The following is a 26,578-nucleotide window of genomic DNA, read 5'->3' on the forward strand; positions in this document are numbered from 1 at the left end:
GCATTGAGTGGGAGTCACTTTGGACACCATGACAATTAGTTTGGAAGGTGGAGACGTGCTACAACGCCCCACTTCCTGCTGACCATGTAGTAAAAATAACTGGAACACACACACACACACACACACACTCAAGTGAAAAAAAACAACAATTAACACAATTAGAAACACACTGTACACAATACTAATATACAATAATGTGTGTGTAACCAGTGGTGGAGGAAGTACTGAAACTCTGAAACTCAGTACTTAAGTAAAAGTACAAATAACCAGAGAAATATTTACTTTAGTGAAAGTAAAAGTACCACAATGAAAACCCTACTTAAGTAAAAGTAAAAAATACCTGCTTTTAAATGCACTTTAAGTATTAAAAGTAAAAAAGTATTTGCATAATGAATTATTCTCTTAATATCTATTTTCTAATAAAAAAAAAACAGTAAAGGCTGGATAGATATGCTAGATAGTTTTAAGCTAACACAATTGTGCTTACCATCTGTGGCCTAGGGTGGGGGTCTGCTGAGTTAAATAGCATTCAGCAAAACACAAGAGCCTGAAGTTTAACGGGGTAGACAAGGGAAACGTCCGGTGGATCGTAATGCCAATTCTGCTGGTCCAGATTGAACAGAAAAGTTGTTGAGAAGGTATCTTTATAATAAGGTTCAGTTTCACTTGTGCAGACGCGCATAGACATTGAACGAGCGCTCACATTACTACCCCCCAATTGTAGGCTATGCCTCTTTATTTGATTACACACAATTAAGAAATATTTCCTAATCTGGAAAATTTTACGATTTTTTCGGCCAGCGGTTCTATAATAGTCTACAATTCATTTGTGCCGCAAATGATCAGACGTGTGACAGAAGCATGGGCATAGCCTGTAACTTCGCTGATCCGCGGACTCGCAATCTTATCGGAGAGGAGGCCCTAACGCTGCAGATAAGAGACAGAGAAAGGCAAGCATATGCTCGGGGCACAGAACACAGTTGCATGTCCAGTGTAGCCATGGGTCTGGTGAATATAGCCTATCGAATGCAGATGGCTACAAGCTCACGCTTTGCTTGGTCTAGACTAGAAGCCTATGTTTCAAAGATTTAGAAGCGGGGCACGTATCGCTCTAGAATCTTTGGTAGCGTTGTACGTGTTAGAGAGAAAAAAAATCATCATAAAATGTAACGTAAAAAGGAACGATGGTGTTGTAGAAATGTAGCGGAGTAAAAGTCTGCACTATAGATTCTACTTAAGTAAAGTAGTACAAATACGTGGAAAATTTACTTAAGTACAGTAACAAAGTATTTGTACTTCGTTACATTCCACCACTGTGTATAGCTGCTTTCAGACCCAGGTGTGTGTGTGTGTGTGTGTGTGTGTGTGTGTGTGTGTGTGTGTGTGGGGGGGGGGGGGTTAGGTAGTGGGGGGGGGGGGTTAGGTAGTGGGGGGGGGGGGGGGGGGTAGTGGTCATATAATAATACCTGGAAGTGTATGGACCCAAGTCCAAGTTTGCTAAGGCCAGACATAAAACAATGAATTGTCTCTCTCTCTCTCTTTGTCTGTGTGTGCGTGTGTGCATGCGTGTGTGTGTGTGTGTGTGCGTGCGTGCGTGTGTGTGTCACTGTGTATACAAGCAATACTGCACTGCATGGCAGTGTGTGTGCGTGTGCAGTAGGGAGGATATTAAGGATGATGTGTGTGTGTGTGTGTGTGTGTGTGTGTGTGAGGGAGTAAAGGTTTCTGGTGGTGCCAGCCTCCTCAGCTATCATGAGCAGGAGGAGGGTACAGCTGCTTCATTGCAGGAATGCCTCTCATACACACACTCCCCCAAACCACCATCTCACACACACACACACTCCCCCAAACCACCATCTCACACACACACACTCCCCCAAACCACCATCTCACACACACACACACTCCCCCAAACCACCATCTCACACACACACACTCCCCCAAACCACCATCTCACACACACACACACACACTCCCCCAAACCACCATCTCACACACACTCCCCCAAAGGAGTAGAGGAGAGAAGAGAAGAGAAGAGAAGAGAAGAGAAGAGGAGAGAAGAGAAGAGGAGAGAAGAGAAGAAGAGAGGAGAGAAGAAGAGAGGAGAGAAGAGAAGAGAAGAGAAGAGGAGAGGAGAGGGGAAATGAAGGAGAAATAGAGAAGACACATGCCATGACTGGACAGGAGAGAGAGAGAGGGGGGGGGGCAGTGGAGAGAAAGTGAGGAGTCCTGAAAACTCTACAAAGGGACGCATGAAGGAAAGAGAGCAAGAAAGAGAGAGAGAGAGAGAGAGACAGAGAGAGAGAGAGAGAAATGGAGAGAGAGAGACAGACATGAGGGAGGGGCAGAGAAGGGAGGAGAAGTGAGCACCACACCTTCCCTGGGAACCAGCGATGTTGATGAATCTCTTTCCTCCTCATTGTTTTCCACATTCTCAGCTACTGACGCATGATACACACCACCCTAAACTGCACACACACACACACAACCTCACGCTACACACACCACCCTAAACTGCACACACACACACACAACCTCACGCTACACACACCACCCTAAACTGCACACACACACACACAACCTCACGATACACACACCACCCTAAGCTGCACACACACACACACAACCTCACGCTACACACACCACCCTAAACTGCACACACACACACACAACCTCATGATACACACCACCCTAAACTGCACACACACACACACAACCTCATGATACACACCACCCTAAACTGCACACACACAACCTCATGATACACACCACCCTAAACTGCACACACACACACACAACCTCATGATACACACCACCCTAAACTGCACACACACAACCTCATGATACACACCACCCTAAACTGCACACACACACACACAACCTCATGATACACACCACCCTAAACTGCACACACACACACAACCTCATGATACACACCACCCTAACCTGCACACACACACACACAACCTCATGATACACACACCACCCTAAGTTGCACACACACACACAACCTCATGATACACACCACCCTAAACTGCACACACACACACACAACCTCATGATACACACCACCCTAACCTGCACACACACACACACAACCTCATGATACACACACCACCCTAAGCTGCACACACACACACAACCTCATGATACACACCACCCTAAACTGCACACACACACACAACCTCATGATACACACCACCCTAAGCTGCACACACACACACACAACCTCATGATACACACCACCCTAAGCTGCACACACACACACACAACCTCATGATACACACCACCCTAACCTGCACACACACAACCTCATGATACACACCACCCTAAGCTGCACACACACACACACAACCTCATGATACACACCACCCTAAGCTGCACACACACAACCTCATGATACACACACCACCCTAAGCTGCACACACACACACACAACCTCATGATACACACCACCCTAAGCTGCACACACACAACCTCATGATACACACCACCCTAAACTGCACACACACACACACAACCTCATGATACACACCACCCTAAACTGCACACACACAACCTCATGATACACACCACCCTAAACTGCACACACACACACACAACCTCATGATACACACCACCCTAAGCTGCACACACACACACAACCTCATGATACACACCACCCTAAACTGCACACACACACACACAACCTCATGATACACACCACCCTAAACTGCACACACACACACACAACCTCATGATACACACCACCCTAAACTGCACACACACACACACAACCTCATGATACACACCACCCTAAGCTGCACACACACACACAACCTCATGATACACACCACCCTAAGCTGCACACACACAAACACAACCTCATGATACACACCACCCTAAACTGCACACACACACACACAACCTCATGATACACACCACCCTAAGCTGCACACACACACAACCTCATGATACACACCACCCTAAGCTGCACACACACACACAACCTCATGATACACACCACCCTAAGCTGCACACACACACACAACCTCATGATACACACCACCCTAAGCTGCACACACACACACACAACCTCATGATACACACCACCCTAAACTGCACACACACACACACAACCTCATGATACACACCACCCTAAGCTGCACACACACACAACCTCATGATACACACCACCCTAAGCTGCACACACACACACAACCTCATGATACACACCACCCTAAGCTGCACACACACACACAACCTCATGATACACACCACCCTAAGCTGCACACACACACACACAACCTCATGATACACACCACCCTAAACTGCACACACACACACACAACCTCATGATACACACCACCCTAAGCTGCACACACACACACAACCTCATGATACACACCACCCTAAGCTGCACACACACACACACAACCTCATGATACACACCACCCTAAACTGCACACACACACACACAACCTCATGATACACACCACCCTAAGCTGCACACACACACACAACCTCATGATACACACCACCCTAAGCTGCACACACACACACAACCTCATGATACACACCACCCTAAGCTGCACACACACACACAACCTCATGATACACACCACCCTAAGCTGCACACACACACACACAACCTCATGATACACACCACCCTAAGCTGCACACACACACACAACCTCATGATACACACCACCCTAAGCTGCACACACACACACAACCTCATGATACACACCACCCTAAGCTGCACACACACACACAACCTCATGATACACACCACCCTAAGCTGCACACACACACACACAACCTCATGATACACACCACCCTAAGCTGCACACACACACACACACAACCTCATGATACACACCACCCTAAACTGCACACACACACACACAACCTCATGATACACACACCACCCTAAGCTGCACACACACACACAACCTCATGATACACACCACCCTAAGCTGCACACACACACAACCTCATGATACACACCACCCTAAGCTGCACACACACATTACCTCATCCAAGCAAATCCGTCATCCCACTCATCATCACATCTTCACCTTTAGTCTATACATTACATACTGTAGATATACCTTTATTCTATACATTACATACTGTAGATATACCTTTATTCTATACATTACATACTGTAGATATACCTTTAGTCTATACATTACATACTGTAGATATACCTTTAGTCTATACATTACATAGGTATAGCCTACCTTTAGTCTATACATTACATACTGTAGGTATACCTTTATTCTATACATTACATACTGTAGATATACCTTTAGTCTATACATTACATACTGTAGATATACCTTTAGTCTATACATTACATAGGTTTACCCTGGCGAGAGTAACCAGGCAAAGGTTAAAGTTCACTTCCAAGATTCAAAAGCACCCCTCTCATCTACCTGCCCCAAGGTTCAAAAGCACCCCTCTCATCTCTCATCTACCTGCCCCAAGGTTCAAAAGCACCCCTCTCATCTCTCATCTACCTGCCCCAAGGTGCCCCAAGGTGTCTGGAGATCGGGGCAGGAGCACGCATCAGTCTTTGACAAGAGGTTTGGGGCAATCCATCTATAGGGGTGTTTGACGCATCAGTCTTTGACAAGAGGTTTGGGGAAATCCATCTATAGGGGTGTTTGACGCATCAGTCTTTGACAAGAGGTTTGGGGCAATCCATCTATAGGGGTGTTTGACGCATCAGTCTTTGACAAGAGGTTTGGGGCAATCCATCTATAGGGGTGTTTGACGCATCAGTCTTTGACAAGAGGTTTGGGGCAATCCATCTATAGGGGTGTTTGACGCATCAGTCTTTGACAAGAGGTTTGGGGCAATCCATCTATAGGGGTGTTGTGGCATTGCCGTGGTTATTACTGTAATGTCCCCTTACGTTGAACTGGAGCCCACAACAACAACTAACCTCTTTTTAAATTTGTTAAAATTATGTATTTTAATTTAGTTTGTATAATATGCACATTGCACAAGAGGTCTGACTTGCCGAAGAATTCAACTGCTCTCACAGTCTGGTATGCCACTGAGTGGACTTGACCTCAGTGTATTATTTGATATATTTTGAATGGTTTAGCACCTTACATCTCTAAAACACATTATGATTCTCACCGCAAAAATCACAATTGAATTGAATTATAAAGTCCCTATGATTTCAACCCAAAAGCTTCAGCTGTCACAGATCCATAAGCCAAGGCACCAGTAACAGTGATGGTGAAAACATGCAGCTTTGATTTGATAGAGCAGCGTCTGTTCCGTTCTGTTGCTTCTCTCAGTTTATTGAGGAAATCTCTGAATATATTCATCACTTTATCTTTTTTTGGGCACACTTTACAAGCTTTTCCTGAAGTGAAAAAGGACTACACCCTCCAGAGAGATGAAAGTTATTTTCACGGAGACATGGCACTAAACACATTCTGTGTCCATGGAACATACAAAATTATTTTTTGTAATGCCAGGACAGGATTGTGCAAGTGGTTATGGTAAAATTACCATCTACACAGACACCAAAAGGCTAAATCTGAACAGAGAATTAATGGATATGCTTTTGGGCTTCATGGAGGAACTCCAAAGGGCCTGTATCCTCTGCCTCATCTACAGGTTACACACACACACACACACACACACACACATCTACAGGTTACATACAGTTCAGTTAACTGACTCATCTACAGGTGGGGCAGCCGTGGCCTACTGGTTAGCACTTTGAACCTGTAACCGGAGGGTTGCCGGTTCGAACCCCGACCAGTAGGCACGGCTGAAGTGCCCTTGGCAAGGCACCTAACCCCTCACTGCTCCCCGAGCGCCGCTGTTGATGCAGGCAGCTCACTGCGCCGTGATTAGTGTGTGCTTCACCTCACTGTGTGTATTCTGTGTGCTAATTCACAGATTGGGATAAATGCAGAGACCAAATTTCCCTCAAGGGATCAAAAGAGTATATATACTTATACTTATACTTCCCAGCCGGCACACGACCGACCTTCAACGTTGAAATATAGGGGAAATAACGTCAGTTGTTGCGTCAATGTTGAAACAATGTTGAAACAATGTTTAATGCTAAATGGTTGTAAAAGGGTATGTAGACAAACATTGAAACAACGTTGGTTGTAAAAAGGTCAAGAAAATCAATGTTGAATTATAGGTGAAATAATGTCAGTTGTTGTGTCAATGTTGAAACACTGTTTTAATGCTAATTGTAAAATGTTGACAAATGGTTGTAAAATAAGAAATCAAGGAAATCAGCACCAATGTTGAAATGGCGGATGTTGAAATAATGTTGCGATATCAACGTTGATTCAATTTGCAAATCCAACACATAATTCAACGTTGATTCACCCGTTATAAGGTTTTTTTTTTACGTTTATTCACCGTTGAATTAATGTTGAAATGCCAGCAGGGTTAGGTCACATAGTTTTCAGTCCAACTGAACCTGAGTTATGTTTATTGATCAGATAATGATTAGGCCACACAGACACAAACACACACACAAACACACTCGAGTCACTCATGGTATCGTAGTGAGGCTAAATGGGTCACATAATGTACGCAGGCAAAAGACTGGCAGGTGCAAAGCTACTGTACTTTATGAAAACAATTCCTCCCGCGCAACCCACTTGAATTCATCACTTGAAAACTAAATTAGCTGCAACATTACTCTCTACTTTGACACAATTGACAAAAAACTTCAGAAAGCGGCAAATGATCTTCAGTAAATGTGATAATAGCTTTACAAATTCGCAATGCACTTTGAGACTCCCATTTCCAGTCGTGCGTTTGTGTATCGCCATCTGCTCGAGTGAGGTGTAGCCAACACCTGACATGCATGACTGCCATATGGAACAAGAAAAGAGTATCGAGAGCCTTTGGTAACGCATTTTCGGTGACTTAAATAGTATTCTTGTAAACAAAAAAACCTCACTGTTCAGCCCTAGTTTTTTTAGAGGTTGTTTTTTCTAGACTCTTGATAATGGCTATAACTTTAATCAATAGCTAGCTGTTGTCAATCAGGAGCCTGCGCACTCAAGTTTACACATTATGGAAATGTATGATAATCAATTGGATATCTGCGGCAACGCTACAATGTGTAAGGCATGTCATTCAACGTGTTCACAAAATCTCCAGCCACTGCTCCCACTTCTCAAAAAACAGTTGCGTAAACAGTCATGCACAGCGAATTTTCTAAAAACGTATTTGTTTCATAAAATAACAGCTAGAAACTTACCTAATGTTAGAATTACCCAGGTGACGCGCATCTTGGTGTCTCCGCTGACTAGCGCAGGTTACTTGGAGGTTAGAGGGGGGGGCTTTTTGAGTCCGTGGCTCCAAAATTCGTGTAAGTAGTGATGAGAATGCAACCGCTACTCCTGTTGCTGCTGGTGCTGATGCAGCCCTAGACGCTGTCCTGTTACGCCTATCCTCTTGAATTTTGTGTTTGAAGAGCGCCTAAATAATTTTGCCCAACTCAGGCGACTCTTTTGGAGCTGAAAGCCGGGAAGGAATGCTTTTGTTTGCGTGTCTACTCTTCTCACCCCCTTCTTTCTCTTGAGCAGAGGGGGATTTGGGAGGGGGACGTTTTTCAACGGGTTTCCTTGGCTGCGCTGATTGTGAAGACGCTGGCAGTCTCTCTCTCTCTCTCCCTTTCTCTTCCTCTCTTTCGGGTTTAGACTATTCAGATGCGGGACGCTGGACTTGCGACCGTATGCTGGTGTTGTAAAAGCGCACACCCGTGGCCAGGCTCAGGCAGGACCTTGCGTGTTCTCTCTGCTCGTGGTGTGCTGGCACCGATTTCGCCGATCTGAATAGTGTGGGACTGAACTCTAGCGCAGATTTGCTCCGTAAACCACGGGAAACCCAATTGACATCCTTTGGGGTGGAACCCTTTGAGTGAGCTAGTTTGCATAATAAGGAAACTCTCCCTTTCTCTCTCTGTCTTTCTCTCAGTCTACTTTACACTGTGTAAGAATATAGCTGAGCTGTCAATCAACCTAGTTAAATTGCCAACAGGTGTTTTTTTCGTGTTTTCAGGAAACTTGAATTGGCTTGATTAGCAGTTAACTGTCATTAAATCTCTCTATCTCACTCTCTTTCCCTCTCAGTTTGTGTCAGCGTATCCTAACTGCATGCGAGCGATCAACTGTCATGTATTGAATGTTCTCTGTCCACACTTGATCCGTTAACAATCCGTTGAACAATGTCTAAAAGTTCTGCTCAAAACGTTGCGCCACATGGCGCTGCATAGCGGGACGGTGCCTCCTCGTGTCCCGTGTCCGCATTCCAATAGAAAAGAATGTACCTAGGCTAATTAAACTGATTTAGTCTCTATGTGTGCTCCCATCGCATGCAGTAAGGACATGGTGACACACTGCTGCACAGTGCACGTTTTGACCAGGCCTATGCGTGTGGACATCTTGTGTCATGCTGGTCCAAGTCTGCTGGGGTGAGAGTCCAGGCAGCTCATAACCATGGTAATAAGTATTCTTGCCACAACATTAAAGTAACCAACGACCTCTTTGGTGTGGCAAAAGCTGAATGGAATGCAATGCAACGTAGGCTACATTTCCAGCTAGTTTCCAAGATTTATTATCAGATATCAGGATCAGTGCTAGCTGTATTCGCGAATTGAAAATATTTCCCTGCCCTACAAAGAATAAGATTAAATGCGGGAAAGGCAAGGACGGAAATTGGTTTCATTAAGATCGTTTTTAAAGATGGCAAACTTGATTTGGCTGAAAAACATTGTTAGGGCGACATGGGTTTGCGAGCGTGACCAGTAGCGGATTCCCAGGAGAGATCAGCCAAACGGATCTGGCAGATAAACAGACGTGGGTGTACCACGCTTCCCGGGCGTCTCTGTCCTTGAACAAGTAGCCTCGTCATTACAGTAATAAAAATAAAACAACTGAACTTGCATACAAAAGCTACTTCCCCTCTCTTCTTCACACACACACACACACACACACACACACACACACACACACATTCAAAAATGGACTGATTGTGACCTTTTCAATTATAGCACATTACATGTACATAACATTTACAGTAGGCCTGCCTAGCCTATAGTTATTTTCTCTAAACATGAACAGGTCTCACAGGCCTATGGGCAAACCCTATCAACTCCTCTTAAAGTTGTTACAATGTAGAATATTCTGGTCTGTCTGTGTTTTGCCATCAAGTAAGGGATAATGTATAGAACGCCGGTCATTACAGTTTTATCCAATTGCTAACACACTAAAATGACATGCATAGCACAATTATTTAAACTGACACACATAGAGCAAAACCTCTTCTCAAGTCTCCAAAAGGCTAAACACATTGTCTGCTTTACACACATTTCAAAAAAATTGATTTTGATAATGCTATATGTAGTTTTGGTTGCAGTGCTTCATTTTGCAGGATATATGAGGTATTTTGCAGTGTTGGTGTGTGGTTTTGTGAATTGTGTGTGAATTTTTATAAAACCAGCCTAGTTTGCAAAATTGTGTTTTAGCAATTGGAAAAAACTGTATCAGGAAAACTAGATGTACCGCAATACAGTACACAATATGAAAACTAGATGTAACGCAATGCAGTACACAATATGAAAACTAGATGTACCGCAATGCGGTACACAATATGAAAACTAGATGTACCGCAATACGGTACACAATATGAAAACTAGATGTACCGCAATGCGGTACACAATATGACCACCACCCAGTCCTGCACATTCTCTCCGCAAAAATAAATCACGCTTGTCAATTTGTCTCCATTTCCTACTCCATCCCCTACTCTTGCAGCTTTTGTCTCCATTTCCTACTCCATCCCCTACTCTTGCAACTTGTGTGTGTGTACAGTAAATGAGTGTGCGCATGTGTGCGTTTGCTTTTGTGTATATGTGTGCATCTCTGTGTGTCTCTTTTCACTTGTGAGTGTGTGTGTGTGGGTAATGGTGTTTGTGTGTGTGTATGCTTGCCGGCATGTGTGTGTGTTTAATGTGCGTGTGTGTGTGTTCGCTTGTGAGTGTGTGTGTTTGGGGGTAGTGGTGTGTGTGTGTGTTTATGTGTGTGTGCCTACTGTATTTGCCTACATGTGTGTGTTTTTATGTGTCTGTGTGTGTTTGTGGATGCATTCATGTGCGTGTCTGTGTTTCTGTATGTGTGTGTGCGCGTGCGTGCATACGTATGTGTGTGTCTGTGCTTGTGTGTGCGTGCGTGCATACGTATGTGTGTGTCTGTGCTTGTGTGTGCGCGTGCGTGCATAAGTATGTGTGTGTCTGTGCTTGTGTGCGCGTGCATACGTATGAGTGTGTCTGTGCGCGCGTGCGTGCATACGTATGTGTGTGTCTGTGCTTGTGTGTGTGTGCGTGCATACGTATGTGTGTGTTTGTGCTTGTGTGCGCGTGCGTGCATACGTATGTGTGTGTCTGTGCTTGTGTGCGCGTGCGTGCATACGTATGTGTGTGTCTGTGCTTGTGTGTGCGCGTGCGTGCATACGTATGTGTGTGTCTGTGCTTGTGTGTGCGCGTGCGTGCATACGTATGTGTGTGTCTGTGCTTGTGTGCGCGTGCATACGTATGAGTGTGTCTGTGCGCGCGTGCGTGCATACGTATGTGTGTGTCTGTGCTTGTGTGTGCGTGCGTGCATACGTATGTGTGTGTCTGTGCTTGTGTGTGCGTGCGTGCATACGTATGTGTGTGTCTGTGCTTGTGTGTGCGTGCGTGCATACGTATGTGTGTGTCTGTGCTTGTGTGTGCGTGCGTGCATACGTATGTGTGTGTCTGTGCTTGTGTGTGTGTGCGTGTTTGTGTGTGTGTATGTGTGTGTATCTCTATGTGTGTGTTTGCGTGTGTTCATGAGTGCATGTTTGTGTGTGTGTGTGTATCTCTATGTTTGTGTTTGCGTGTGTGCATGTGTGTGTGTGTATCTCTATGTGTGTGTTTGCGTGTGTTCATGAGTGTGTGTGTGTGCATATAGTGTACAGCAGAGGCGATTGCTCTAATCCAGGACAAGTTTATGGAGTTGCACTTCTAGTGATTTGATGAGCAGAGGCGATTGCTCTAAGACTACAGGGGAAGCTCAGCCTCTAAAATATCACGGGAAATTGCATCAAATACTGTATTACATAAGCCTACTATTCCAACTAGAACATGCTAAAAACATGTCCAGCTTCATGGCCTGTTCGTTCAGCAGTAAGGTTTTGCCGGTCATCTATCGTGTTCGTTCAGCAGTAAGGTTTTGCCGGTCATCTATCGTGTTCGTTCAGCAATAAGGTTTTGCGGGTCATCTATCGTGTTCGTTCAGCAGTAAGGTTTTGCCGGTCATCTATCGTGTTCATTCAGCAATAAGGTTTTGCCCGGTCATCTATCGTGTTCGTTCAGCAATAAGGTCTTGCCGGTCATCTATCGTGATTTCACTAATACGTTGCTGTGACAACACGGCCCATAAAACCCCACAGACGCTCGGCTTCACTGGACTTTCAATGGCACTACAGGGTGGGCTGATCACAATGCAGAAAGCTAGATGTTTATTGGACAAACGCCACAAAATCGTCATTTCCAGGAAAGCCCGGCGTCTCTGGGAGTGAATGGGGCAGTGGGATGGCCCAGACTCCAAGCTTCTGTATGATGATTGGAGGAACTGTCATAGTGGGACTCTTTTTGATTGACAGCATATGTCGCGATCTGAGGGGAAGAGTTTCAAGTTTAGGGATGTGTCAACGTTAGTGTTGGCAGACGAAGTCGAGAGGCAAGGCAAGCTGCAGCTCAAATTCTCATATATTTGTGAGCAATACAATCTGTTTCTATTTGTCTTTGTGCATATCCTACTGTAAATAAAATCCTAATGTGGAGTTACAGAGTTTGTGACTTGCTTTTGTTTCAGTTTTGCATTTAGGCTAAGTTGTAGCCAGATAGCTAATGCTAATAGCTTATGCTAATGTTTACTTGAATTGTAAAAGCCAATTGATAGTCTTCCCCACCAGGGGAGATTCAAAATAAAACAACAAGGCAGATGAATGTACAGAATAGTCACAGAGAAATAACTCTAGTAGGCTACCAAATAGCCTATTTAAACTGGTAATGGTAAAATGTATAGCCAAGCCAGCTGCCAAGACTCTAAACTGTTTGGTCTATTCTGGGTTTTGGGATAATTTTTGCCCTCAAAGAACAATATAGCACCTTAATAATATTAATTTAATAATAGCGTACCGAAGCCATGACGTAGCGTTAAGGCAGCAATTTCACTGGATCTAAACAAATCAATCTAATAGTGACTATAGCTGTGGCTTTCTTAATCCATTTAAATAAGACGTTTTTTTACACTGTAGGAATCACATACTACAACATATATTCATACCAACACAATCAAATTTCCTCCGTAAAAGAGACCTGCATTTAACTTCACAGCATGCGGGTTAAAATCTTTAAATTTACGGATGTGTCTTGACTTTAATTTTGAGGCAAAAACGTCACTCTTAACAGCCATCAGCATTTGATAAGTATCCACTGGGATTTTGTTCCTTACTATTACACCTGACAGGGAATCTGTGAGGTAGAAACGATGCCACATGTCTAAATGCAATGCTGTCGATGCCACTTTGAAAGTTTGTTTAGATCCAGTGACACTGCAGTCATGGAAATGGAACATCACACTTCGGTACCCCATTTTTATCAGAGCTTCCCCTATTCCAAAGAGCAGTAACCGCCACTGGTGTGTGTATGTATGTATGTATGCAGTGGGCATCGCTTTCAAATGACCACTTCATTCGCGCATTACGAGGCGTGAAGCTGCGTGAAGCTTTAGTACCACTTTCAGCCACTGTGCGTCGCTCTGCCACTGTACATCGCTCTGCCTGCCGCCCCATCTGAAAAAGCTCGATTTACCTCGATTTAGGCTACTTGGGTATGGCTTAAGGCTTGACTACACGGTGGTAACGGAAATCGAAATCGAAATTTGCTGTCTACATTATTGTCAGTGTTGGGTTAACGCAACTACGCAAATCAAAACAGTGGTGTGATGATTGAGCCAGTAGAGAAATAACTGTTCAGAATTAATCTGTAGCCTTGGCTTCTGCGACGTTTTTAACAGGCTACGCTATAGAGGCTTAGACAACTATGACCCACGTTTTGGTTTCGTAAATTAATTTGCCCCACTTCTTGACTGCAATGTAGTCAATTGACTGCTTGACATGTCATTTTTATTTTTCTGTACAATAAACAAATACATCTGCTTTATGCCGCAGAATTACATTCATATTTGGAACTTACATAGTCCAATGCATCGTTACACTATGTTAGTGTTTCCCAAAACCATAGTAGCAACGAACGTTCGCAACCACTATCGTAAAGTTGTGTAGTTACAACTACACCTCTCGACCTGTGGTAGAATGCTAGTAGAAGCATAGTTCCAGGGATCTTCATGTCAAAGACGTCACTGACGCCAGTTATTTGTTTGCAAATTAATAATTATAAATATATTTAGGTTTCTAATTGATATTTACACTTCTAACCATCATACATCCATATTTTAAAATGCCCAAGGCAGAAAATACATAAATTAAAAGTCAATTTGCAGCCATGTGCACGTAAGTCACACACCTGCAGATAATAATAAGGTGGTGCGCATTTTTTGGCGAGTCAGCTGAGAATATGTAGCCTTTGATTTTCATGGAGGGGGGGGGGGGGGGTCCTTGTTAGTTTATGCAAACCAAGCCAAGAAGGCTGATTCTGATTTTGATAATATGATCTGCACAAAAGATAAACTTAGGTAAACAACGATGTCAATATTGTTGTCAAAATCTTAACCCAGATTCTAGAACTCAGAACTCTTGGACAGGGGACTGGTAACTGCTGTGCAATGGCGGCTGTCATCTGCCAGCCTTAACGCAATGCGCCACAGAAGTATGTGCTGGTGCCCGTTCACGTGCTACTAAACGTCATTAACCACCTTAGTCCAGACTACTGAAGTTTGGAAACTATCGTGGTCCAAACTTACAGTACTATGTAAATACGACAGTTTTGGGAAACAGTCGTAACTTACATGTTGGTTAGTTGAACGATGCATCCTGTTAGTAAAAAGCTAACCTCCGTAGTTGTACGGGAAACGCACCCCAGATCAGCTTGTAGTAGGCTATTAACAATCTGTTTATTTTATTTTATGAAGCCTACACAGTAGATCACATGCCACATTCTCACTTTCAATAGACAGATGCAATAGCCATTGGTCAAGTATTGAGTATAAAGCAATTAAGACAGTACCCTATACAAAGAGTACTTCAAACTATCATAAAAATTCGTTAAAACGAATAGCATTTTGCAACTTGACAAAACACTGGATTAAATATCGTAGGCACAGGAGAAAACTTGTACATCCATTGGCCCGTGGGGAGATCACATGCCAGTTGCCTCTCCGTTCAGTGCTATGACTCGTTCGGCTGTGAGCTTGTTTCGCCAAAAAAAAACTCTATTGCAGATATCAATGCGTCTTTGTTCATGGGTTTGGCCTCACAGCAGAGGCTTAGACAACTATGACCCACGTTTTGGTTTCGTAATTTGCCCTACTTATTGACTGCAATGTAGTCAATTGACTGCTTGACAGGTTATTTTTATTTTTCTGTACAATAAACAAATACATCTGCTTTATGCCACAGAATTACGCACTTGGCCAGCCTATAGAACGGGCACATTTTGGAGAGAATAAAGAATGTATGCACGCAAGAATCTGTAGGCTATTTGTGGCTGGTTACCAGCAAACAATGTTTAATGCATTAACTCAAGACGTCAAACGTTTTCTAAACAATACAAACAGAAAGGATGCAGCAGGCAGCAAATGTAGAAGAGTCATTTCCAGTGGAAGAACAAAATGCTGAATGAAGCCCAAAGATATGAAGGCATATCTGGCAAGTTGTTATTTTTTGAAGACGTAAATGGTTGGGCTATAGGCCTAGTTTGCAAGAAGGAGACATAAAGTGTGAGCGTGCCACACTATCCACAGCTGTGGTAGCGGAGGATTAGCCTACTGTTAGCGCGGGATTTATATAAAATTCTTCAACAGAAGGCCTGCCTTTAATGCAGGCTTGCCCAAAAAAAGGCCTGTGGTTTGCGCAGCCTACAGTAAGTAGGTCTTAGTGAGTTAGGAGTCCTCTAGGAGTCCTTTTCTTTTAAGCTGTCTCAGAGGTGGAAAGTTGCGTTCGTTGGGGGCAGGGCCGGATTAACAATTCATAGACCCTTGTCTGATGGCCCCCCCAGCCAACGTGAATCGGGCGGTCAGTTAATTAGGCCTATCGTGAAGATTTGTATTGCCATTTAAGGCACGAGCGCATCTGTGAGGCCAAGCCTCACCAAGTAGCCCGTTTGTTTACAACTAACATTACATTTAATTAAACTGCTTATAGGCTATGCTGAAATAGTTTCAACATTTTGAATATCAATATATTGTAGCGATCACACCCTCAGACAAGATTCACCTTTGGCCAAGACGGCCATTTATTGGAACAGGAAGACTCAGACGCTCACAGACATACGGATAACTCCATAGGGCAACACAGGGGTAGTCTCAGCCGCACATGCTACACACAATAAGGGTTTACCACACACATCAACACGAGGATAAGCACATGAGGTACAACTAAAGAGACTAACACGCTAACAAATACACAACATGCTAAACGTAACTACAACTATTATAATCGACATTACACCTTATAGCATTCACTCACACTGCATTCTGGGAGACACTCATTCAACGTTAGACATGTACATCCACCGACGCTACAATATATTAGGAAATGCCATGGCTGAAAGCTGCTTGGGATCCCCCCTGTCAAGCAATAACCATACAAAAAGTTAAAAACAGATGACATGATGCGCGTCACTGACATAATGCGCAAATAATATAGCCTAGATATTCCAATATATTCGAATACATGTGTTTATTTTAGAGGGGATATTCAAACGTCATTTTTGAGCAATTTTGACACCCCTAGTCCACTGTAGGCTACGCCAATCGTCTATTAACACCTTCCACCTAACCCCGGTGAGTGGGGGTCGCTATAATGCGTGTGAAATAGCACCATTGAGTAGCCTCTGCGAAATAGCCTTAAAATCGTTCCGGTGTTGTGTGCCTTCTGGTTTCTCCACCTACTGGTTTCCTTGCGCGTGCATGCGCTGCAGAAGTTGTCAGACATTTACAAACAAGTTGTTTTAGGCGGTTTGAAGTCGCTTTTCATACGCCATGAGCGCTCGGCTACATTACAGCCACTCGGACAAAAGACATGTAAAAAAAGATATGTTTTGAAAACTAGCATTAAACTGGATTCGATCCTGCAAAAGCAACACATGCGTGACTCTCTCCATCCTGATTTCCTACTCTTTGAGCCAACTAATATGTTACGCGAATCAATTAACTATTGTAGGCTACCATTAATTAATAACGTAAGCAACACCCAGGTAACATGTTGTCCAGGCTATCTGAAACAAGGGGTTGCCTCTCCTCTACAACAACTGGTTACCTTGGGCTGCTACAGTCGTCAGTGCACTGTGCACAGTAGGCCTATGCTACTCTTTGTGGTTGATCAACTAAAAATAAAAGATGTATTTGGTGATGACGTTATTGTAGGCCTAGTAGACCTACATTCTGAGAAATTAAATGGTACGAGAAACGATCTACATAGCGCACCAGACCGCGATGTCTTCAAGGGTTGAATGAAGGGAGTTTGCAAAAATTTGTGTATTTTTCAAGTCAATAAACATTCTTAATTTTCGAATGTCTTTGTCAGGGAACATCTGACTTTTAAAAACCATAGGCCTGGTAGATGCTCAGACAAGGAGTTATAAGATAAAAGCAATACCCTTTGTGTCACCTAATCAGTGGCGTAACAAACCAATGGTGGGCCCAGGTGCGAGAGCGCTATGCGGGCCCCAAACTGACATACTTTGGCCCAGGAGAAATTAGCTCTGATACATGCAATACACATTAAGGGTGACTTTAATTGTTTATGCAAAGGGCCTGAGGCACTGAAGTAGTTTAGTAGTTACAGATTACAATTTTAAATAAAAAACACACGACTACATAGGATCCATTACATGTGAAAACATTAAAAAATAATTTTATTAACAGCCTGCAGGCCAGGGTAATCTAATATTAGGCTTACTGCATTAACATCAACTCGCATGGAATTATGGGAACACTCAATGCGCTCAATACGCCTCTTAAACCCTCTGCTGAACCTGCAAGCGTAGATTACTTGCTTATAAAATCGCACTGCGCAGAAACCAGGGGCGGAGCCAGACATTGTAAACATTCGGGGCTTAGCCCATTTAATTTTTTTTTTTAAATAACCCCTTAAATAATGACTTCTAGTGAATTTTGTGTAAACTAATCGACACATTGAGACTTGAATGTTAGTTTCACATTTTTGAACAGATTCAAGGTATCTGACTGGCACTACACTGTGTAAAATTATAGTTTTGGGTCTTTCAAGAGGCAATATCTGTTCATATCTGTTTAGCATGTACTTAGTTAATTAAGCATTTCTTATGGTTTGTATATTATAGTATTTGTTTATTTTCATTAGGCTATTGTTTGATATGACATTATTGTTTATTATTGCTATTCTCCTTCTTCCTCTTCCCTGATCTCATCTGTGTGACAAATATATAGAATATTTTATACTATAATATACATAATATTATGATATATTTTACAGTATGGCCAGTCATCATGATACAAGGGTATTTTAGAAGGAATGCATTATCATCTTGACATAGGCGTTTCTAAATTATATTAATTTTGTAATTTAGCAAGATTATTCATAGGTTTCATCAGGTCCCTTTACACAAGTGCATAAAATCAAGCACCTAGATTATGAATGCAGACTGCATGGTGCTTGATTAACACACTTATGGAAAGGGCCCTTTCCTCTCAATATATCATTAGTTAGGCAGCCAAAACAACATAACATGACTTTTATATTTATGTGGACTCTTGGATTATAAGATCTGTGGTGGTGGATAGGATATCAACAAGGTTTTAAGGTAGGCTAACAGTTAACATTCTTTTGTGCAACATATGACACTGAAAAGTTGACATGGGCAGATAACTGTTAATGAGTTTTTCTGACATTTCAAAACAGTGTAGCCTAATTTATTACAAGACGAGGATCACTTTGTTTTTGAGAGCTGGAATTTCTTATTCTGCAGTAGGCTTAGCTAGCCTATTAGAGTACTGAATTTGCCTTTACCGCCGACGAAAGAGGACATTTAACGTTAAGCATTTAGTGCTAGGGAGCTAGCCAAGTAGCCTAACGTTAGCCTGTCTAACTGACTGAAAGCTCTTAACGTGAAATCACCAACCTGAAACAACACTATCCATCAGTTCACTGGGCGATGCTGTTGCTTGAACGGAGCTGGGTGGTCTTTTGAAAAACTTTCTAATATCCAAAACGTTTCAACAACATGTACACAAAGTGTTTTATCACAGACTGTAAAAGTGACAGACTTCTGACAGGCTTTTTGGAACACCGAAGCCATGACGTAGCGTTGTCAAGGCAGCATTTTCACTGGATCTAAACAAATCAATCTAACCATTGAAATCAAAGATTCTTGCTCCGCTCTAGAATGTTTGATTGATATCACCATTACATAGCGGATAGCCCAGAGACCTGGCATAGATCGTGTAGCAAGTCAAATTATTTTTCAATATTGGGCTTTGAAAATACCGGTAAGGGATATATTTCCTCAGTAATAGAGCATTTTGTGACATTTATAGAGAAACCGAGGGGAAGTTATATTGGAAATAAGAATTGCCGGGAATTTAAAACACTAAAAAAAGATTCGGGGCTTTTGCCCCTAAGGGCTGAGCTACACCAGGCGCGTAACTGAAGCGTTCCGTTCGCGTTGCGTCTGCTGCAACAATTAGCTTCCATTATAATCAATGGAAGTAGCTACACCAGACGTGACAGTGGGGCGTATATTCGGAAAAAATAGACCATTCATCTAAAATGGATTTTACGCGTCGCGAACGGAGCGCTTCAGTTACGCGCCTGGTGTAGCTCATACCTAAGCCACCCCCTAGCTCCGCCACTGGCAGAAACAAAACTTAATGTAGCCTAACTTATTTAACCGTGCAGAAACCAAATAAAATCATTCATATGCATACAATCCCCAATATGCGTGAATTAGGCCATTAAGAAGGCCATCTTATGAGCCTTTCGTTGTGCAAAATCGTCAACGATGTTCCCGATATTTAATGCTTTGGCTCTCGTATTTTCAATGGACAGGATAGCTAACCCACTGAGCCTCTCCTGCCCCATGCTGCTCCTTAGGTAGGTCTTAATAAGTTCGAGTTTGGAAAAAGATCGCTCAGCTGTTGCCACAGTCACAGGCAATGTCAGAAACATGAGAGCAGTACACACTTCCCCGAATGTGGATGTTACACTGTCATAATCTACCACCAGCATTTTGGCTAATTGAAAAATAGATGACTTCTGTGAAATATCTGTTTTAAAGCAAGACCTGATTGAGTTTTTTTGGGAATGTCGGTGCAATGTCCCTGCTATAATGGTCTGACAAACGTCTTGCCTTTTCAAGCAGTTCATCATCACCTGCGAGTTGAAGGGTCATAGGACGTAAACATAGCCGTGGGAAGTGGGGGTGCTGCAGCACCCCCTGCAGGAAAGCACGCGTATTTATGTGTCATACCACTCACGACCAGAAAAAGATAAACTCTCCGTCCCCCTGTCTATTATTCTATTATGCACTAAAAAAATGTTACATTAGACCTGGGAGATCTAAAGAAAAACTAAACAAATTAACAAAACAAACCAGAGGGAGATATCCTATGACGCTAGCTTTATGGTAGCCCTACGACAATATGCCATATTAACCCAGCTAGCACAGTTACGTTGCTGCAATGTAACTGAATGACCCAAAATACATTGCCACAATGTCGTATCCAACGTTGCCACAACATGCAAAGTGAAAGGTGACAATTCGTAACCGCAACGTAACTCCCCAACGTCGCCACTCCGTAACCGCAACATCAGGTGACGTTGCAGCAACGTGGAGTTGAAAGTTGCCGTTCCGTAACCGTAACGTAAGTTACCGACGCCACCAGTTCTGTTTAGCAACGTTGCCACAACATGCAAAGTGAAAGGTGACAATTCGTAACCGCAACGTAACTCCCCAACGTCGCCACTCCATAACCGCAACATCAGGTGACGTTGCAGCAACGTGGAGTTGAAAGTTGCCGTTCCGTAACCGTAACGTAAGTTACCGACGCCACCAGTCCTGTTTAGCAACGTTGCCACAACATGCAAAGTGAAAGGTGACAATTCGTAACCGCAACGTAACTCCCCAACGTTGCCAATCCGTATCTGCAATATCAGGTTACGTTGTAGCAACATGGAATTGAAAGGTGCCGTTTCGTAACCGTAACATAAGTTACCGACGTCGCCAGTCCTTAACAACAACTTCAGGCAACATTGCGGCAACGTCGCAAGTGGAAGGTTTCATTACGTAACCGCAACGTAGCTTGCCAATCTGTAACCGCAACAATAATAAAATTATAGTATGTGCCTTACATGACAACTACCCTTCTTACAGCACTTGTACATAGGCCAATTAATACCTGTAGGCACAGCGAATGCTTTGATCCGGGTGAGATTACTGTTACTGTGGGAGAGAGACAACCTATGTAACATCAGATCACATGGTTATCCATTTTGCTATTAATTACATACAGTCTGGAACTTACCTTATGTGTGTAACTGATTTTCAACCATTCAGGCTTATGTCCTCCAACACGATACACAATGGATTTGTCAGCTGGACTTTTGTACTGGGTTAGAACTAGTAGTTTCACGTCCACGGTTTCTTTTTTTTAAATATAAACTATTCAATTTATTGTTCAAAACATCAGTAAGAGTTGAGCCTAAGCTAAACTGTTTCAACCATATTGTTTCAAAATCAATAACAATAATAGCCTATAAACGAGGCAACTGACTTGCAATGCATGCTGGGAATCAAACCTCAACATGAAATAAGAGACACCTTAGGCTACATTAGTTCCCCCCTCATTATGAAATACTTTTTACAGTTTTTCACCGTTTTTCTCAGTTGCTAAAACACTAAAACCCATTGGCTGAAGAAGGTTCTCAGTTGCCTGAACTCATTTAGCTAATTGTTCAGTCTTTTGTCAATACCTTAAACCATTTCACATGGTAAAACACAATTTGCAGATCCCACTTACACTTTTCAGCAAAACTCTAAACACATTTGCATTCTCCAAACACATTCTGAACTCTAATGCACATGTCAACCATACTGGCAAGTGACAAAAATTACAGTTTTTTACAATTGCTAAAACACAATTTCTGAAACCATGCTCCATTTTCTTAAAGCATTAAACACAAAACCCTATTTACAAGCACTATTTACAAAACCTCTGACTCCTCTTGCAAAATCAAACTTTTGCCTCAAAACAGGAAACATCAAGTAGAAATTACTACTTTGCTTTGCTCTTTGCATTTTTTTGTTCTTCCTCCTCCTTGTACCTCTATTTTTACAGTATCCTGCATCTCACAAACCTGTCCTTTGATTCTTGTTCTTTGTTGATATGAACTTGCACCAGTCAAAATCTATTGAGCAGTCGGTACTGTAAACAAATGGAAAGCACAATGTTCAGGGCCATACGATTTGTTTACAGTATTGTACAGTATACAGCCTACAATGCACTGTAGTACAGTGTCCAATAAAAATCCTCTTTCTTGCCATCCTCCCCTTCCTCCTCATCCCCCACTTTGCATATGCACTCGTCTTCTTACATAGTTTCTTCTATCCATTTTAATTCCCACCTTCAACAACCTGTTTGCTCTCTGAACTAGCGTATATTGGTTTTGTCACATCATTTGAAACAAGTGAAATCAATTTTGAGTGGTTGTGTTTAATCGATGACATGTGTATGTCTATTTGTATTTCATTTTTGCCACTTGTGTTTACCAGTATGGATACAGTACATAAGCATTAGTGCAGAATGTGTTTTAAGAATGAGTCTTTAAAGTTTTTCTAAAAATTGTGTTTTACCATGTGAAATGGTTTAAGGTATTGACAACAGACTTTAGCTTAATGAGTTCAAGCAACTGAGAACTTTCTTCAGCCAATGGGTTTTAGTGTTTTAGCAACTGAGAAAAACTTTAAGTACTCATATATTTTAGATGTTACATGTACTGTACATATACTGTATATACTGTATCACCACATATGTATTGTGCATACATTGTATGTGCATGGTCTCATATATGTACATATATTGTGCATATACATATATCTTTACAAATATTACCAATACATTTCCCCACATACATCTGAATACATTATGGTGGATATTTCTAACTAATTTGGGGCAGTCATGGCCTACTGGTCAGGACTTGAAACCGAAGGGTTGCTGGTTCGATCCCCGACCAATAGGTAAAATGCTGACCTGATCATGATGTTGTGGCACCATTCTTCATGGTAGCAAATGGCAACATCATCAGCTGACCAGTTCACAATGTTGTGGCAACATCACTCACAATACTACATGGCAATGTCATCGGCTGACGTCGCGGGGACGGTTCCCATGACACCAAATGGCAACGTCATCAGCTGACCCGTTTACAACGTTGTGGCAACATCACTCCAAATACTACATGGCAACATCATCGGCTGACGTCGCCGGTACATTTCCCACAGCACCAAATGGCAACGTCATCGGCTGACCTAATCACGATGTTGTGGCAACATCACTCCAAATACTACATGGCAACATCATCGGCTGACGTCGCGGGGACGTATCCCACGGCACCAAATGTCAACGTCATCAGCTGACCCGTTTACAACGTTGTGGCAACATCACTCCAAATACTACATGTCAACGTCATTGGCTGACGTCGCGGGGACATTTCCTGATACTAAATGGCAACGTCATCAGCTGACCTGATCACGATGTTGTGGCAACATCACTCCAAATACTACATGGCAACATCATCGGCTGACGTCGCGGGGACGTATCCCACGGCACCAAATGTCAACGTCATCAGCTGACCCATTTACAAGGTTGTGGCAACATCACTCCAAATACTACATGTCAACATCATTGGCTGACGTCGCGGGGACATTTCCTGATACTAAATGGCAACGTCATCAGCTGACCTGATCATGATGTTGTGGCAGCATCACTCACAATACTACATGGCAACGTCATTGGCATACGTCGCGGAAACGTTTCCCACGGCACCAAGTGGCAATGTCACCAGCTGACCTAATCACAATGTTGTGGCACCGTTCTTAACGGTACCAAATTGCAACATCATCAGCTGACCAGGTCACAACGTCGCTGCAATGTCACTAATGGTACCAAGTGACAACATTGTCTTGCAAAGTAGCTGTGACGTTGCAACAACGTAGCCAGAAGGTAATGTCGCTGTGACCAAATGACAACTTTATGGTGACGTTGCTGCAACGTCATGTGTTAGCTGGGAAGTAGCTGAATATTACCGTGAGTTTCCCAAGGAGCTGAACACGGGCCGCCTCAATCTTCAGCTTAAAATGATGCATAGGGCTGTATTTTCGGTCACCAGCGCATGGCGTAAAGTTCGTTATTCACCGGCGCGAAGTTGAATTCGTTATTTTGCACCTTTATTTTTTAAGCATTGCGCCCAGGGGTGTGGCAATTAACAACCTAGGGAGGGACCTGGCGCATTGTCTAAAAATCGCTATCATACACCACCTAAACCTGGTCAGAAGTCAATGGCGAGTTGTTCATATGCTATTTTAAGAGCGCATGTCAACAGTCATATTGGCAGGTGCACGCACCATCCTTCTATCATTCATGAACGCACACCAGCGCACGTCCATGCAAAGCATTACAAATTGCACGATTACAATGGTAAACATAATTAGAATAAAGATATTACGAAATACTGTACATCTCATGATGAGTAGTTATTCACCATCATTTGCAAATTGGTAATGACGGTTAAAAGTGATTAGGGGAGAGGCGAGAGACAAGTATGGAGCACAGCTGAAGACGCACTGTCACGAGATATAAGCAACTCCTCTGCAGGATAAATGTTGTTTTATTTAGTCATTTGAGCAACATTAGGGTAAGTGTTGCTTTTTCCAGCCTATGTTTTCTATGGTAACCCATTGTCAGTCAATAGTGAAAGTAACTGCATATAACTGTCTTGTCGTTGACTGACTCCTTGGTGAAGTTAGTTTAACTTTGCCAATGAGTTCAAATAATAGACGAGTGCAAATGCGTGAAGGCTATGCTAGGTTTTAGTAAAGCATGGTTTAAGAATGACTATTCCATACGGTCTTGCAAGCAGCCTCCTTCAAATGCGCCGTTGAATGCCAAAATACCGATGCATTTATTTGACATATCGCGCGTTGCGCCGTTAAAGGGAATGACAGATGTCATTCTCATTGGTTTAAAATGATGTTACGCCCCAAACACACCCATATGACTGATTAAAAGACCTAGGAACACCTTGTTACGCCATGCGCTCCACTTTTGAGAACGAAACCCCTCCCAATGTGAACTGGACATCCTACTAAATTTGAATAGACTTTTGACGAGTGACGATGCACTTTAGAATGTCATGATAGGGCCCATAGAGTTAATATGCAAATGAGCTATACACTAATCGAATATGCCCAAAATACACCCAAATAGGCTTAATTTTTCCTTTACTCTTACCACATAAACTGATTTAACTATATAAACCATATATTTTCTGGAAGGTTAGACCCTCAGGATGTGATCTAACATAGGTTTTGACCTTTCTCACCCTCCCCTTTACTTTGCTGCCCATTCATAATAGATAGGGTATGAGTAAATTGGGTATATGGCTCATACCTTTGGTTCTGTGCCATTTAGGAAAAACTGTTTCAACCATATAAACCATATATTTTCTCAAAGCTTATACCCTCAGGATGTGATCTAACATGACATGAAACATGTCCCATCCTCCTCATTAGTATGCTGCCCATGCATAACACATGGGGTATTGGTAAATTAAGTGTGTTCTGATACATTTTGGGCTGTACCATGAAGAGAAAACTAATTAAACCACCTAAACCATATATTGTCTGAAAGCATATACCCTCAAGATGTGAACTAACATGGATTTTGACATTTGTCACCCTCCTCATGACATGACAGCCCAAAAAGGTATTAGCCATATACACTATTTACCAATACCCAATGTATTATACATGGACAGCATACTAATGAGGAGGGTGGGGCATGTCTCATTGTACCCATTGTAAAAAAAAAATGTTACCTTCCATATATATTTTCACTGCGAGGATTGATTGTGATAGGAGTAAAGGAAAAAATAAGCCCATTAGGGTGTATTTTGGGCATATGCGATTAGTATGTTGCTCATTTGCATATTCAAATTAATTTTCAAACAAACTTCTAATACAAAATGTTTTACTTTTCATGTAGACTTTCATTGTGTAAAGTTTTATTGTGGTAGGAGTAAAGGGAAAAAATAAGCCTATGGGGGCCTATATTTGATTAGTGTACAGCTCATT

At 42.6% G+C, this 26,578-nt stretch overlaps 1 protein-coding gene across 1 annotated transcript in view; it reads right to left on the minus strand.

The window, feature by feature from the left end:
* Nucleotides 1-8,819, minus strand: part of podxl (podocalyxin-like) — a 35,241-nt gene extending 26,422 nt beyond the window's left edge. The window contains exon 1 of the mRNA XM_076302770.1: nucleotides 8,243-8,819. Within this exon, the coding sequence (XP_076158885.1) occupies nucleotides 8,243-8,273 (31 nt within the window). The 5' untranslated portion in view covers nucleotides 8,274-8,819. The remainder of the gene's footprint in view (nucleotides 1-8,242) is intronic.
* Nucleotides 8,820-26,578: the final 17,759 nt, after the last annotated feature.

This window comes from Alosa pseudoharengus, unplaced genomic scaffold (genome assembly GCF_046254945.1).
Source record: "Alosa pseudoharengus isolate Yale_2024_CS ecotype anadromous, Long Island Sound unplaced genomic scaffold, YU_APseudo_1.1 YU_APseudo_1.1_scf_24, whole genome shotgun sequence".
Classification (NCBI taxonomy): domain Eukaryota; kingdom Metazoa; phylum Chordata; class Actinopteri; order Clupeiformes; family Clupeidae; genus Alosa; species Alosa pseudoharengus.